The sequence below is a fragment of the Betta splendens genome, chromosome 15 (genome assembly GCF_900634795.4).
Source record: "Betta splendens chromosome 15, fBetSpl5.4, whole genome shotgun sequence".
In the NCBI taxonomy this organism is placed as follows: domain Eukaryota; kingdom Metazoa; phylum Chordata; class Actinopteri; order Anabantiformes; family Osphronemidae; genus Betta; species Betta splendens.
The window spans coordinates 4778319-4791292 of NC_040895.2; the positions used below are offsets into that span (position 1 = coordinate 4778319).

Consider the following 12974-nt stretch of genomic DNA (forward strand, 5'->3'; position numbering starts at 1 on the left):
ACATTAGCGGGCTGTGACATCATCAGTCATCACACAGCACCTCGCCAGACAAGAGGACATGTTATCAGTATTTGTCACATCACTCGAACAAAAACAGCAGGATGCGTCACCTTCACTCATCATGATGGGACTCTGCTCATGAAAGACTTCAGCAGTTACTCATGATGTCACTGATCCTAATCCAATTAGGTCATGTGACATCACTTGTATTGCACCTACACTTCCTTCACAGACATATCTGTGTAAAATGTGCCACCATTACTCATAATAAACTATAACGTTAAAGCTAATTATGATACTAATAAAAATATGCCATGAAACAAAAAAGTCCAGCAATCACAGCGCAGTCACCAAAAGCTCAAACCTTAATAACCATAAATCCCTAAATTCTCTATCACTTAGCTAAACCCCAAACATCGTCCATTCACATTGTGTGTGGTGTGATTCTGTCTGGTACAGTCCAGCGAATGCAATCCGATAGAGAATTTCGGTCCAAAACACACCATATATCCACAATGGTCTGAAAACTGCAAGTGTTCTTCTCCAACTCCTGAGCAAAAGATAATTTTACTCCTCTTCTATGAACCATAACTCTATAAGCCATGTAGCCGTAACGCTACAGACAAAACTCAAAGTAATCAGGCGAATTCAAGATGGATGCCGTCTCCCTTACCCCTCGTTTGAGCTTGAGAAAGCCAAAAAAAGCCGAAGTATCGGGTTGCATCAGTTAGGAGTAGCCAATCAGGCACAGCTCTCTGAGAACCCCTCCCCTCATAGTGTTAACCTTGTAATGGAGCATGCCATGTGTAGCTGAGAGTGAGCTGAACGCGTATATGTGCTTAAAGGGGCGATGAGGTCTCAGACAGCCGTCTCCAGTCAGGTTAAAAGCCCAGAAAGTGAAGCCTGATCTTTCCTACCTATGAATGATTTTACCAGATTGTTATACATAAGCTTTTAGGTTAAATTGGACGCTAATATATAAATATGTCATTCTATAACCTGTAAGCCTTCATTTCTGTTCTCCCTGACGTCTGTAGGTTGAAGCAGGCCAGAGTGAAATATCGTATATTTATAAGAAATAGATCCTGTACATTGTTATGAGAGATTTGATTTATTTCTTCATATATATACTGTACATATGTACATACTTTTTGTCTCTAGTTTCACCACAGTCAGACAGTCACCAGGGAGCTTTTTGATGTTATCTATAAGGGAAAAATGTAGGCAAGCGTTTATCATAAAAATTATTTCAGGTTTGTGTTTCTGTTATTTTGCTCTTGTATAACCTTTTTTGAAAACTAGAAGGAGTTTGATTTCCAAAGACAACAAGCTCAATAGTAGACCTTACCATTTTGGAACTAGAGCCATTTTAATTTGAGTATGCCAAAATGGCTCCTAATGCACAAAATGGGGCTTGGAAGCTAACACGAGATGTGCAACTCAATCTGTGGAAGGCGGGTTGTTTCTGTCCCTCACTGACACATTTAAGATGCAGAGAGGGCGACAGGAGTTTTTCTACCTTATCGGGATCCAACACACTTCTTGTTCTTTCTCATTCACACACTCTCGGCCACACATGAGGAAGAAGGAGCTGGTGACTTTGATGATTTTGACCAAGCTCCTATTGGTGAAATCAGTCAAGCTGCATTTATGCAAATGAGTGGTTTAACTGTGCTTTGTTATATTCACGAAAGGCACATTTATTATACAGTATGATGATGATTTGCCTGATGTTGATTACAGTAGTTTGTGTTACTTTCAATAAAAATATAAATATAAAGGACATATACATCACTGAAAGTTTCCTGAAATTAGTTTGCCTACAGTATATGGCAAACTAATTTGGCTGTATGAAATATACAGTACATATTTATAAATAGAAAAAAAAAACATTTGATGTCCTGCTCTGAGGTTGGACTGATTTAGAGATGCTTGATAGATTTGCAGCCTGAGGTGTGTTATAAATAACTGAGGCTTGAGTGCTGCCTCAAAAAAAGTTTTGCTTATGAAAAAATGATTTAGCACAAATACAGTATATACACGAGTCACAGTTAATGGTTGAGCTGCTCTAAACATGCTAACAGAGAGAAATATCAGTCTCTGTTTGAACATATTCATTTAAATGAATAAGAAATAAACCAGTAAAGTTAGAAGACTTGATTTACCGTTATATACAGTAACGTAGAGCCAATGATTTAACATATTATAACAAAAGCTTTGTTTTATTATATATATATGCGACTGCGACCAGATATTTCTGTCTCACATTGTGAAAAACGTTTTAGAAGGAATGATCTAATGAAACTTGTCTGATCGAATAATATGGAAAGATAAGAATAAAATTGAATTATTATCACTTATATGTTGACTTCATCCCCCAGTGATATGGACTGTCTTGTTGGATAATATCAAATATCACTTTGACTGGGTTGAACATATGCCCCTTCCTCACCCACTCCCCCTTATCCAGCTACTGCGATTCAAACCAAATTCCTAGATAGCTTTGAGTAAGCTACCATATCAGGCATCAGTCCCGAGCTTTACAATGGTGGCCAAGAATGCTCATGTGACGACAGGGGTCAGTATCTGGGGACGGCAGACAGCAGATGTAATGTAGTTGGAGCGGGAGCGTAATGGCTACAGACAGCGGTGACAAGACTAGAAAGGAGGAGTGTGGGGGGGGGCAGGAACAGATGGAGACAGATGATAGCACGGGAGCGAAAGGGGAGAAGAAGCTGGATGGACTGATTAAAGAAAAGGGGCGACAGGACGTTGGCTGCAACGAGCTGCACAAATCACTTGCTGTCTGCTAAGGCTAATTATTATGTGATGGAGCTTGTTTAACACTACTGGATCGGGTTTGGCTGATCTCAACCCGGTCAGTCCTAAAAATGTTCACAAACTAACCTAGAATGTTTGGTGGCAGAGCTACATTAGCATCCTCACCCTGATTTACCTTTAGCGATGAAGCTAGAGCCTTAAAACAGGTTCTTCTTCATGATTCCACTGCGTATACGCTTATAAGTCAAACTGCAATAAACTGCCTAAAAAACTGAATTTAAGTGCAACCATCCATCAACTCCACCATTTTACTCCCTCTTCTCGTTCTGATGAGGAAAAACAAGTCTGGCCTCCCTTCATTCAGGACAGTCTTTATACACGCGCGCAGACTCGCACGCGCCTCGTGCCGTACGTCTCCACCACAGCTGTGGAGCGAAAAAGTAGCCGCAACATTAGCCTCATTAGATATGCAAAGCGGCCAATTAGCAGCACAGTGCGCAGGAAGTGACACGTTCCACCTGAAGAGGCGCAGAGACAACGGTGGCGTTCACGGCCAGCAGTAAATCACGCCTCTGTCGCTTTCGACACAAAATGTCATACTCATTAGCTGTTGACCAGAAAATCCTCACTCCAAATACGTCGAATGTGCGAGGACGGAGCCGTGTCCCTCTCCAGGAAAATGTCAATCTTTGCCTCCAATGAAGCGTTTTCTCTCCAATACATTGCTGTGAAATTAACTGCAAACACGAGACGAGCAGCGGCAGGAAGGTCGCTTTAGGTTTGATCCGTCTCAGGAGGCGTCAGGCGGCTTCGCGTGCGTGGACTCACTCCCGGCAGACTAGTGAGCAGGTCAGTCAGCTGCAGGTCGCTGTTGGGAATAGTGTTTTTAGCAGAAATTGGCGCGTGATCACAGAGCAAAGCGAGTCGGTGTTTCCACCTGTACTGGTGTGAACGCTCCTCCCATAAACCTTAGTGGATCATTCATGGATCAGTTTGTCTTTTGTGTGGCTTGGGTCCAACCAGGCACATATACAGTACAGTAACCAACCCCCCCCATCTCTCTGCGGTGCATGAAGCCGTGCAGATGATGGAATAAAACAGCTTTTCTGATGCAACATTACTAATCTGCACACAGTGGAATTTGGGGGTTAGGGCTGATGCATGATTCCTGCAACGTTGAAAAATCAACACTCCAACCTAAACCTTTTCTTTTCCATCTCTTTCAACAATGTTTTTATAAAAAACAAACAACATGAAATGAAGCAGAACTCAGAACTCAGCGTTATTTACAGTAATTTGAATTCACATTGTAGCTGAATAGAGTACTGCAGGTGCACTTTCTCATAATGAACAGTAACGTACGCAAGTGGATGTGATCACAGCAATTCCAGAACATTAAGAAGTTGTTAAACTGAGTGAATGACATTTTAAGTCTTTATACTGACACAAACTGCCTTTATGCTTATTTTGCATTGAGTATTTTTATTTTTGAGGCATACTTTAGAAATAAAATGAGGCATTAATTTGATTTACCTAAAGATATCAATTATTCTGCCTTCAGCCTTTTTCCACATAAACAAAAGACACTTGAACCTAATCAAAATCTTTACATTACATATAGTATAATCAGCTGAAGTCTGGTCATGCACAGTATTAGCAAAGCTTTGCGTCTGTATTTATCCAGGAGTTACAGCCTGTTCAGTCTTTTTTCTCCGGTCAGCAGATTCTCTCATTCTCTTTTTTTTCTGCATCCAGGTGCTGGTTTGGCACACTCGCACAGAGAAACCGCACCTCGCCAACGAGCCCAAGCATCGAAAGGACACCGTGGTCATTGAGGTGTGAGGGGACGAATGAAGCGGAGCTGATTGCGGCTGCCCATCATCACTTGGCTGGGACCGACAGCGGCATCCTGCTTTCTCTGTCTATTAGGTTAATACAATCTGTTCACACTGGAGACGGACTCTGTGGAGCTGCATGATTCAAGACTTTTGGCTGTCTGTCAAATGTGCTTGAGAACTGGAATGAAACTGAATATGTTCTACAAACTGAGATGATTTCATCCATAACACAATGATATAAAACAGTGTATGTAAATGTAAAAACAAAATCACGTTGAATCAAATCAAGTGCCAAGTGAGTTATTAATGTCATTTTTTTTAAACCATTAATACATCATTGCCAAATTCAAGTTGTCACTTTAGTAATTACCATGGTAGCAAAAGCTAGTTGTTTAGAACCATGCACATTTAATTGGCATCATTTTATAAAGGAAAAGGATAGGAAAGATATTTAAGTATTTATTTGAAATACACTTCTTCACTAAGTATAGTGACGGCTGTGAACATGTGACCTGTCTTTGCTGCTGTTCCCACTAATACAGTACAGGCCTCCAAGAGCCCTAGTGTGTAACTGACGGAGGCCAAACCCACATTTCTTCTATGCTAATATTGTGTCTAAACCTCTGAGGATGGTGTAGGATTATACTGACCTGCCACCACGGAGTCAGTCCGACAGGCAGCAGATGAGTAGTAGTGTAGAGCATCCCCGACCATCATGAAGCTGCTTGAACGCGATTTAATAAACGCTGACGGCAAAAGCCACAGATTAGCTGCAGATACACATTTAAATTCACTGTTGGACAGAACAAAGACTGTGGATGTTAATCCCTGTCACTTCCACTGCAGGAGTTTTTAGAAGTGATCTCTTGGTAGCTCACTAGTATTTATTATATAAAGCCCTATATCATTTGTTTCAATAAACCTATAACTTAAGTTATTCCAGTGGTTCTCTGGACAAACACCATCCTCTTCATGCTACAGTGACTTATACTGTACCTGTAAGATGCCAGCTCAATCAACCATATAGATTTTGCAGCTACCGTACGATTGTCTTTGTTATAGCATTAATGTCTCAAGGTTAATGGTATAATGATTTATTGATGACTAAATGCTGTGTAATTCCCTTTAGGTTACCAGGAATGGCCCATGTGTAATGAACTGCAGCAACCTTTGCTGTCCGCTCAGCTTGTATGTATGTCAGGTGTGTGATCAGGTTTGCAAATGAACGAGATTAAAGTCGCTTCTGACAAACTGCCATCAATAATAGAAATCCTACAGGCCCACAGTAAATGCAAGTGGTCTCAGAAGAATGGATTAAAAAGGGATAGAGTGGACTGGGTTCGACAGCGTGCTGCTGAAACGTGTAAGGATAGTTCACTTCTTTAAAGGTAGTATTTGACTTGACACTGAAGTGAGAGAGGGATGAACATGTATTAATGTTTGAAGTACAAGGAAAATAAAAACAAGACTGAAATCCAGGATTCAACTGTATTTATTCCACACGACCCACTTGTGATATTTGGAACAGAATAAAAGGAACAAACCATATTCTCCGATGACTTATTTAACCCATCAAAACCACCTTATGTTTCCTCTGTACTAGGCACCAGAAAATGTAAACACATTGGAAATAAACCTGGAGGACATGATCGGGTTCTACACTCGTTAAATGGCAGAGAGGTTGTGTACAGATTTATCTCTGTTGTTTAACAGTAGCTCTGAGTGTATGTGGGTGGTCCTGGTCCTGATGAACAAGGAGTGGACCCATCCAAAGGTCTTATACAGTCCAATCTGACCCACCCCCCTCATTTGCTTATCCAGGTTTATTTACATTAAACTAACTGTGCTTCTCTTGTACTGCACACAACAAAACACCACAGTAAACGTGGCAGATGTCAGAACATATGGTCATAGCATCATATATATAAAAGGAGAAACATGTTGGACTGGTACTTAAGCCACAAGGTTTAGCTGGTTTCCTACCCTGCACACTGTCTCTTCAGAGGCAAAGTTGCCACATAGCGAGTGGTACGGCACCTGCTCTGCTGTTTAAAGCTCAGAAAGAACAAACTGCTGTGATTCTAGCGGTGCTTTAATTTGCCTCAAGGGGTGCAGGGAAAGCAGCTCATTTCAACAACAAGGAATATCTTAACTGGGTCGCAGACCAGTTTCCTCTGAGCCCAGTTCCTTTAAAATGCTTTCATAAAATCACAGCTGGGCTGGAGACCCAGGGGGCTGCCCAGCAATTACTGAAACCTAAAGGGAATCCTTTACAGTTGCAGTTTGTTTTAAACTGACAGTTTAAGAATTAGGCTCGGAAAAATATTCAGTGCAATGTACAACAGTGGTTCCTGACCTGAAAAACAGCTACAGTACAAACTGTGCTTTCAACGGCATTTGCTGAGGAAATTTAACTGGCTGAATCAAGAGCTGTTTTCTTTTAGCAAACAAATGAAAACAAAACCCATTACTTATCATTGTGCTTTAACCCCAGACTCATAGAACTCTTACAAGTAGTTGATGTCACTCAATTAGTTTAATTTGAAGAGTTTACATAAACTGTTTTACACAAGTAGCTTTAAAATCCTAGAGTGAGAATGAAGATGTTGATGTCATGTTTTAGCCTTGTAACACTGACACACACAAACAAATTGGGAAAAGTTCTACCTTTGTGACTGTTTCATGATCTTTCAACCCAGAGGTCAGAAACCACTGATGCGCGTGAGGTAAATCCTTGTCACCTGCTACACGAGCAGCTGTAAAACAGAGCTGCTGAGGATGGGTTCACTTCATATTCACACATTAATACAGTACTGCTTAGACGATTATCTGCTACACCCTACAGAGAGTGGGTTTACAGTTTACACAGGTCAGGACAGTAAGGACAGTATAGACCAACCACATAATACTAGCAGATACCAGATACTAAATGACTATTATTAACTATGACAGACACTTGGAGTTATTGGTCCAATGGCTTTCTTTACATCTGTTTTGCTGTTTTTGTTCAGACAATAGCTAATAGAAACCAAAACCTAAAAGGACGAAGACAAGCTGTAAGAGCTGCCTTTCTGCGTACTGCCTCCACTCACTGTGGGGTCTTCGTAAGGTACGGCATGTTGTGCGTTCTCTCATGGACTTGTGAGGAAGCAGCTAGGTCGGGACCAAACGTTGATGACTGCGCCCATGATTTCTGCCTAGCCGTCCGTCCTCTCGCTGGCCTGCTCCACGTCACTTCCACAGCTGAGTGCTGAGGGTCTGACCGGAAGCTGTCTGCTGGGCCGTGGGACAACCGGCTGCAGGGGTCGACTGGTTGAAGGAGCCTGTGGTTGGCTCTCCACTGCTGACGGCCATACCTGACATCTGCTGGGCCATCTGAGGAAAACAGAGGAGACAGTAAAACAGGAGAGGAGTCCGTGTTAGAACACCTCTACTTGTCCAAGTGAGAACATACAGCAGCAGAATGCCCTTTGCTGGAGGGAGGAAGGCTGGGCTTAGAGGGGGCCTGACTTCTATCTATGTGCGCCATGACTCACGTTTTACCTCTTCACCTGCTGTTCAACACTCCTGGCCTCCCCTATACTCCTTCCTCCCTCCCAGTTTCCCAGTGCACTTTCCATCGCTCCACCCCAGCCCATCCCCCGCCAACCACCAGTTCTGCTCCACTGCGCACCCCCTTCCATCCATTCTTAGCTATTATGAATGCGCTTTGGTGCAGTGCAGCTCCCTTATCTGGTCATCTAAGAGCTGCAGGTGAGCGAGGGAGTGAGTCAACACTCCCTCGCTCACCTGCAGTGTGTGTGGTTATGCATGTGTATCAGCAGAGCCCAAACATACATTATGTGCAGACTAGTGCTCATCCCATCCACCATTCCATTTTACTACAGTATGCAAACACACACACACACACACGCACGCACGCACGCACGCACGCACGCACGCACACAACGCACAGACTTACTGCTGTGTGTTGTGTGTGTGTGTTCGTAGGTGATAAACTAGATGCCTAAATGGCTGGAGGTTTGTTGACCGTCATGCTTGATTGCATGCTAGAAATATGGTAAAAGGAACCAAGGCACTGACTTTTCCCAAAAGACAGAATTACACGCTACCGACAGCTTTCTGAGCAGGCTGAGCATGAATGGGTGGAAACAGGAACGGAGGTTCCAGTTTGCAAAGTAAGGTGCACACAAAACACTGAAGTTTTATATGCCAGAATTTTAAGGGGCCTGTGGTATACTGTAAGCACCCTTTTATTAAATATACTTTTCTGTTTTATGCAGAACAAGCTGCCCAAGACTTGTTTCTTCTGTGATGATGTCATAAAGGGAGCAGTAACAGGTCCTTACCTGGCCGTTCACCACAGCACTGCTGCCTATAGACAGACACCGTAAGCCTACTGCATTCTATTGTGTGTTAGCACAAGTCCCGTCTACATTAAGTACGTCAGAGTCGAGGAGGCAAGAGCTTTAGCTCCAGGCGGGCACAAACACCTGGTGTCTCAGAGACAGGAGGTGACCACAAACATACAGACTTCCTGGATGATCTCTTAGCATGAGAACCTTTAAGTTGTACAATACACCACTCCTGGCCCAAAGCACAACAAAGTCAGCTTTAATATGATCAAAACAGTACAAATCCGCCACAGGGGCTTCAGGATCGTTTTGTGGATATTTTCTGGCATATGGATGTTCCTCCTTTTGAATCTAATTCACAATGTAGTTAAATATGTAAAAGCTAAATAGGCCAAAGACACTTTCTGAAATGGTCTTTAAGACACATGACCTGCTAATGTTGTACTGAAAGATGGTTTTCACCAAACTTAACTTGAATTTGCTGCTTATTTATTCTAGATGCCACATTTTAAGGTGCTTTAAATAATTACTTAATAATTATTAAAATCATATTCCTGTATTTTTCTTTGCAATATGCAGGGAAAATAGGTGAAATAGGTGCAGCTTGGCTGGTGTTGATAAATCTGAGTGATCTATGTACTTTAAAGGTCCACACACATGCAAAATCCACTTTTTGGGCATTCTTGTACATTTCAATGTCTCTCGGTTCATGTTAACACACTACTTGTGTGTTAGAAGTACACTGGGTACTTATTTTACTATTTGCTACTATGGCCAAACCCGTCTAAGAACGATTTCTCTCATAATTCCACAGTTTACTACGTCTAGCTTCGCCAACCACTCATAGAACCTCCTCTGGTTCTGCCCAGACACACAGAATATCACAGCATTTCTGACGCACACAATTGGACAGAGTGGAGCTACAGCATAGTGTCTATCACAGACAGCAACGTGCTCCAGCGACACAGAGAGCTAAGCAGCTACTGTCGCGTTACAAGGAGCTGTGGGCTCAGGTCCTCTACAGTGTCACACTCTCCAGCTAGAACCATGAGGTCTAATTATCGTGACCCACCTGTTTGGATTGTTAACACTTTTATGCACATACAGTATATAAGATATACCAAGCTAAAGTATATTTAAGTGATCAAGTATACTTTCTTTCGTTTCTACTTACAAGTATAAAATAAAAAGTTAATTGCTTTTCGTCTTGATCTGTAATTATACTAAAGTATACTTGACTACACACAAAAGTCTAAATATGTAAGGTGAATGAGATATGAGTTTAATAAATGTACTGTATAAGGCAGGAATACTATCATGGCAAATCCATAGCGTACACAGCCCCGTTGTATCTTTTCTTTAGTCCTTCATATTTATCACTGTAATACAGTATACAGCTCCATCAACTAAAAATTGTCTGTAAGACCAGAAGCAGTTACTACAATTTCCACACAGCTTGGATAGAGTATGGTAGACATATACAAACCTCTGACATTTCCTTGCACTGGACAAAGCCCTAAAATCTTGCTTTCATTTACTGTCACATTTGTCTGCATTTTGCTTGTTAAAATGAAATTTTGGTTTAGTATACATTATTTTACAAAGCGATGGCAGTGTGGACGAGCTACAGGGCTGTTTCTCTTGAAAACTTACAGACACCATATTGAGTCATTGAAGTCCAGTATTCTTTAACATGAAAAGCAGTATAAGCGGAAGCAGAGTCCTTTAACTGGACTGGGATTACTACAGTACATCAGTGAAATCAAACATGCTTAGTAGTAGGAGAAAAATCATATGCTATAAATACAGGAAAACAACAAAACCAGTACAGATAAAACTGAAACAATGAAGAACACAGAATAATAATCACAATGTAAAAGTTTGGACTGTTGCCTGATGCTAAAGGTTGAATGTGAAATGTGAGAAACGATGTAGAGACATCCTAATGGTTGTGACTTAAATTTGCTCCAGGGAAAAAAGAGAATGACATAACAAAAATTAATATATCATAACTCTGGTCAATAGAATAACAGCTTGATTAAGTCTGTACTTCTTTTGAGAGAGTGATGGGGTGAGGTAAGTACCTCACTGGGCTTTGGACAGAATTACAGAACAGAACATTATGTAAAAACTTAAGGTCTTTCACAAAGGAAGGGAGATAATGTACTGTATTTGTGTGTTACCTGGCTCATATTCCACTGCCCTTGCTGCCTGTTGTACATGTTCTGTCCTTGGTTAGCTGGCATCACGCCCTGCTGCTGCATGCCCACGTAGCAGCCGTTGCTTAAAGCCATGCCCGGCATCATGGCACCTCCACCCAACATGGTGTTGGGTAGGACAGCTCCAGCCATTCCTGCTGTGAAACCTGGAGCAGTAAACTGAATCTGAGATTGGCCCATGTATGCACCTGCTGGAGCAAAGAACATTAGTGCAGGTTAGATTGCAAAGTTTAACTTTAGCCTAAATAATCTGATCTGTGGTTGGTCTTACATTTATCAGCATCTGTTAAAACATCTCAAAATCCTTTTAAGTTGAGCAAACAATTAATTTTTATATATAGCTTATTTTCCATATAAATAACTGCATCCTTTTAACAGTGGACATCTGAACCAAAAATACCCAATAAGCAGCTTTCCTTAGCAACGTGTCAGACTACTGTACAGTATACAATACTTAAGAAAGGAAAGCAATTAAAACTTTGTGTACATTGTGGCCTCCGGAGACACAATGACACTGTATCCACTCAGGACAGAAGATGGAGTGAAACTCCAAGTGCACATCTGTTCAAGAAGAGTGCCTTTTCTGTGGAACAGACACCTTGCTGCTCCTGAACTGGTTGAATCGTTGAATAAAACAAGAGAACACTGTGGGAAGGAGACTTAGGTCAGCCGGACTCACATAAAACCCAAAAAGACGTCCACCATCAGCTCCATTCTAAAATGCTGTGTGTCCTTCTGGGCAACAACTGATCAGGACAAAGGCAGGACAAAAACATCAGTGGTGTACAGTAGGAGCATCTTATTAATAGTATGGTTGTCATTTTCTAGGCACGTCTACAGTATTTCCACTATATACAGACAAGGCCTGTTATTGCTGATAGAACATGTATTCAATGCCTTTGTTTCACATTAGAAGCATTCAAGTGGCAAAACATAGAATCATTTCTACTGTGCATCAACTGCAGGAAATGGATTGTATTGTAATTTGCAGAGAGTTTAGCGCGTCCTTGATGCGTCAACAGAACAAAACATCAGTGACTTTTGTAAGCAGGGGAAGGAATAGAACAAGAATTACAGATGACAAGCTCTCACCGGGCCTATGGAGGGCCACACCTCCCACAAGTCACAAAAATAACACACTGCTTTTATAATTCCCTGCCTTTGAGTGGAAGTCCTACACAGAGCGCAGACCGCATTAGAGATGACAGAAAAGGTTATTTACAAAGGAAACATAAAAAAACACATCTTTAGTCAGATTCAGAATCTTAATAATTTAAGGCTGGCAGGCGGCCAAGTGGATTATAGTCTTCAATCACTATGGACAGTCATGTATTTTTTATGATCATAGTGTTTTTTGGTGTCGGCTACAGCAAATGGACGAAGTGCTGCCAGCGCGTCGCATGCTCCAGAGACTTTCTACTATAGCTTAACTGCTCTTTGAATGTAGCTACATTTCAAGAGGAAATACTCTGCAAGCCAACCAAGGGTTTGAGCCAGACCCACAAATGGGAGAAAGGTAAACACCCATCACTTTTTTGTTACTCTGGCTAATGCGATTCCTGAACAAGAAACAAGCAAATTTCAGACCAACATAAATTACATGCATGAACTAAGAACAGCTTTACATTTACTAATAAAGTGACTCTCTGCATACAGAGCTTTATGACCTTCCTGAGACAAGGCTGTGACAGTGAGCTCTCAGGAAAACAGGATTTGTCTTTATGCAAACACTACTATAGCTGATGCATAGTCCCTCTCTGGTTACAACCTCTACGTACATT

The 12974-nt window shown here is 41.6% G+C and overlaps 2 protein-coding genes across 10 annotated transcripts in view; one reads left to right on the plus strand and one right to left on the minus strand.

Moving 5' to 3' along the window:
- b3gat2 (beta-1,3-glucuronyltransferase 2 (glucuronosyltransferase S)) overlaps positions 1-6098 on the plus strand; it is a 32592-nt gene extending 26494 nt beyond the window's left edge. Inside the window, exon 4 of the mRNA XM_029175104.3 lies at positions 4537-6098. Coding sequence (XP_029030937.1) covers positions 4537-4623 — 87 coding nt within the window. The 3' untranslated portion in view covers positions 4624-6098. The remainder of the gene's footprint in view (positions 1-4536) is intronic.
- Positions 6094-12974, minus strand: part of smap1 (small ArfGAP 1) — an 88156-nt gene continuing 81275 nt past the window's right edge. For 7 of the 9 annotated variants that reach the window (XM_029175100.3, XM_055502520.1, XM_029175097.3 and 4 more), the window contains 2 exons: positions 11158-11384; positions 6094-7994 (listed from right to left, as the gene is read on the minus strand). In XM_029175100.3, the coding sequence (XP_029030933.1) occupies positions 7851-7994; positions 11158-11384 (371 nt within the window). In that variant the 3' untranslated portion in view covers positions 6094-7850. The remainder of the gene's footprint in view (positions 7995-11157; positions 11385-12974) is intronic. The other 2 variants (XM_029175099.3, XM_029175096.3) reach the window with 2 other exon arrangements.